Source organism: Lucilia cuprina, chromosome 3 (genome assembly GCF_022045245.1).
Source record: "Lucilia cuprina isolate Lc7/37 chromosome 3, ASM2204524v1, whole genome shotgun sequence".
NCBI classification, from domain to species: Eukaryota; Metazoa; Arthropoda; class Insecta; order Diptera; family Calliphoridae; genus Lucilia; species Lucilia cuprina.
This window is the reverse complement of record NC_060951.1, coordinates 19006885-19010171: the sequence shown is the minus strand read 5'-3', so window position 1 is coordinate 19010171 and position 3287 is coordinate 19006885. Positions and strand designations below refer to the sequence as shown.

Here is a 3287-nt window from a genome sequence, read left to right as displayed (position 1 = left end):
AGAAGTATCGATCCATAATTGACTAATACTTTGTATGAACAAAAATCGTTCTAAATTTTAGAAGTATCGATCCATAATTGACAAATACGAGGGTAGGCGTATAAGGGCTCCTTTAACGCACATAACTGCATAAAATACGAGTAGATATATGCAATTCAACAGAACACATGTTATGGGAACTGAAATCTTTCTAGCGATATTGATGAAGATGGATCGATAAATAACCCCACTCTCATTAGTTGCTTAAAATTACGACATATGCGATGAAATTCGAATAAAAAAATTTTTTACGAACATAATTTATGTACAAAAGTTTATAAAAAAGGTCTCTAATTGACCCTTATTTAAGATTCACTCCAGAAAATCACTTGTATGGCTCAAAAGTTCTTCCAAATAATGGTAGTTTTATAGGAACTGAAATTTTCAACTGAATTTGAATTTCTACAGAAAATTACTTTATACCTCATGACTGAATTAAAAATACGAGTACAGCGACATTAGATACAAACAATTATTGTATAAACCGACAATGACGACTCTTAAAAATGTTTAAGGTTATAAATATGGGATCAAACAAAATTAATATTTTTAATTCGGAATAGCACGGTCCATGCTTAAGCCCTTATTTAAGGCCCTCTTCCAAATATTTCCCTGATGTTCATATTAATATTGACATATAATTTCAACATAGATCGATAATATCAACGTTTATTATTAAGAATGATTTGATGGTGGGTATTTTAGATTCGGCATGGCCGAATATAACACTTTTACTTGTTTAAAGATAACGTTGCATTGTCTTCAAGGTGTCTTTATGTATACCAAGTTTCAGCCAAATTGGGCTACGGGAACTGGTCGAAAATTCAGTTACAAAATTTGTACCATCTAAGAAAGCAAACTAAATAAAAGATTTTTAAAAAAGTCAGTCATTAAAAATTGTTTGAAATTAACAAATTTAATGGATCGTTTTAAAGATCTACAAGAATAACGATTATTTATTTTTTTGGATTAGTTTTTCTGTAATGTAATCTTCTTCATCAGTTGTTGCTTCGAATATGTTAACGTGTTTCGGCATTACGTTCTTATCGACAATGTTGATCTCTAAAAGTATATTAATGTGAAAACACTTTATCTTTATATTTATTTCATGTTTTACTTTACCTTGTTCTATTCGTTTTATTTCATCATCAGTATCACTCTCGGAAAACGATTCGTTATTTAAAGTAGAGTTATTAGTTTGTTTCTGGTCATCAATATCATATAAAGCAAGAGTATGATTCTTGTTTTCACATCCTTCTCTAGACTTCTCTACTGATGTTTCGATATTGACTCCAGCATTTTGAAGATTATTAATGTCGTCAAAAATCTCTTCGTCACTTTCCGGTTTGGACAATTCTGTACTGTCCAAAGCATACCGTCTCCATGGTAAGTACTTTTTTAAACTGTAGCACTTTTCGATCCAGCTGCGAGTAACAATTTTTCCTTTGCCTCTAACTTGATTGTATTTGGGTGTATTTTTAAATGCACAACTAAGAGATAAAAATTGTTTTATTGAAATCATAATAATTATTTTTTTATTTACATCAAATGAGTACAGGTGCTGTCCCAGTCAGCTTTGTATTTTGCACCCAAAGCTATTGCTTTATTTCTTAAGTCTCCTCGGTCTGGATTTTGAATTCCGCTTATAACCAATACTACACCTTTTAACAGTTGATTAAAAGGTCTAAAATTCATTGTAGGTTTAACCTTCTTCTTTGGATTTTCTGGAGGAGAGCTAGGTCTTTTTCTTACAACATCCGATGAGGTTTTATTAATGCTAATATTTTTTGAGCATGATGGCACTACTATTTTATCATTCATATTCTTTGATATTTCTAATGAGTTTGTAACGTCTATTGATTTACGTTTGTTTTTATTCAATTCTTTTTCTTTCTCTAATCGCCGTCTTTCCTTATCGGCCTCTATTTTTTTAGATAAACGCTCTCGTTTCGTAATATTTGCATTATCTATATTATCATTTTCATCTCCAAATAGCAAATTGGCTCGATTTCGATCAGGAATTTCTTCCGAATTTATAGGTTGGAGTCGGGAATCTAATGTTTTTGAAGCTGTTCGTATTGCAGCAGCAGTAGCAGTTTCAACATCATTTTCCCTCAACTTTTTCCACCGATTAAAAAGGCTTGAACTATTTTCACTTTCAGAATCTGGTGAATCTTCTCTATATTTTAATTTACCAATTATACTAGTAGTATTATTGAGAAACTGCTTAGGTAAAACATTTTTATTTTGGGTTATTGGTATAGTTTTTTTCTCATTTTCGTTAATGTGAACTTTAATAAAAGAAAGTCCATACGCAACATGCTTATTAAAAGGTTGGGTACAAATAATTTTTACAAGTGACCATTTACTTTCTGCAACTGAAGGAACCAATGCTTCACGACTAAAACACCTTACTCTATTTGTGTTATTTGAACTTTTACTCTCAATGGGTGTCATAAAAGAACATGTTATTAAGATTTCCTAAAAATATAGGTTATTCTTGAACATAATATAAACACATTCAATGTATTTTAAACTAATTCCTATGAAAAACTTACTTTAAAGTCCTGAGGACCACAAGTGGATTTTCCTACCAGAACTTCAACAAATGCAGAGTGTTCGTTACCAATATCAATTCCAGTAATTTGTTGACAGTCTGACATTTCTAAAATTACATATGCCGACTTCTCTCCAGAATTTTTTGTTTTCCACTTCTTTCCTGGTTGAATTTGAATTAAATTTTCAGCTAAATGAACCTTAAATCAATGTTATTAGACATTTCAAAGGAATGTGTATTTCTATGCAATGCTTACATTGTCCTCACTGCTCACTTCTCGTACTCTAGTAAAAGTTGTAAATGGCATTTTTGTTTATTTTATTTTGATATAATTTTAAAGTTTAAATTTTTGCGATTGTTGTGATTTGAAACAAAATATAAACAAACAACGGCGCAACATAAAATTATAAAGCAATTAAGGCGAATTCATATAAGGTGGTGACCAAGGCGAATTCATATAATGTGGTGTTATTCAATCAGCTGATAATTCTTTTCTTAATTCGCCTAGTTTTCCTAGCTGTCAAAGTTTGTTATTGTGTACATTTTTATATTTAAACAGAGAAAAACATGGCTAATATTTTGAATTATTTATGTAAAAAATCTTAAAATACCGAGCATCTCGTAAACAAATATCATTTTATTTAAATAATGGCATAATTGGTGTGTACACAAATATTTTATTTAAGAAAAA

General features: G+C 30.3%; 1 protein-coding gene across 2 annotated transcripts; it reads right to left on the bottom strand.

The window, feature by feature from the left end:
• Positions 1-929: 929 nt before the first annotated feature.
• On the bottom strand, positions 930-3000 carry LOC111683792 (DNA repair protein XRCC1). 2 transcript variants are annotated; one of them, XM_023445896.2, is made up of 5 exons: positions 2853-3000; positions 2598-2795; positions 1583-2520; positions 1162-1529; positions 930-1101 (listed from the first exon to the last, which is right to left on the bottom strand). In XM_023445896.2, exons 1-5 carry the CDS (start codon positions 2901-2903, stop codon positions 992-994), a joined length of 1665 nt encoding a protein of 554 aa, XP_023301664.2. In that variant the 5' UTR covers positions 2904-3000; the 3' UTR covers positions 930-991. The 2 variants fall into 2 exon arrangements, with proteins under 2 accessions (XP_023301664.2, XP_046803118.1); XM_046947162.1 differs by having other exon boundaries at positions 2598-2785; positions 2853-2988.
• Between the last annotated feature and the right edge of the window lie 287 nt (positions 3001-3287).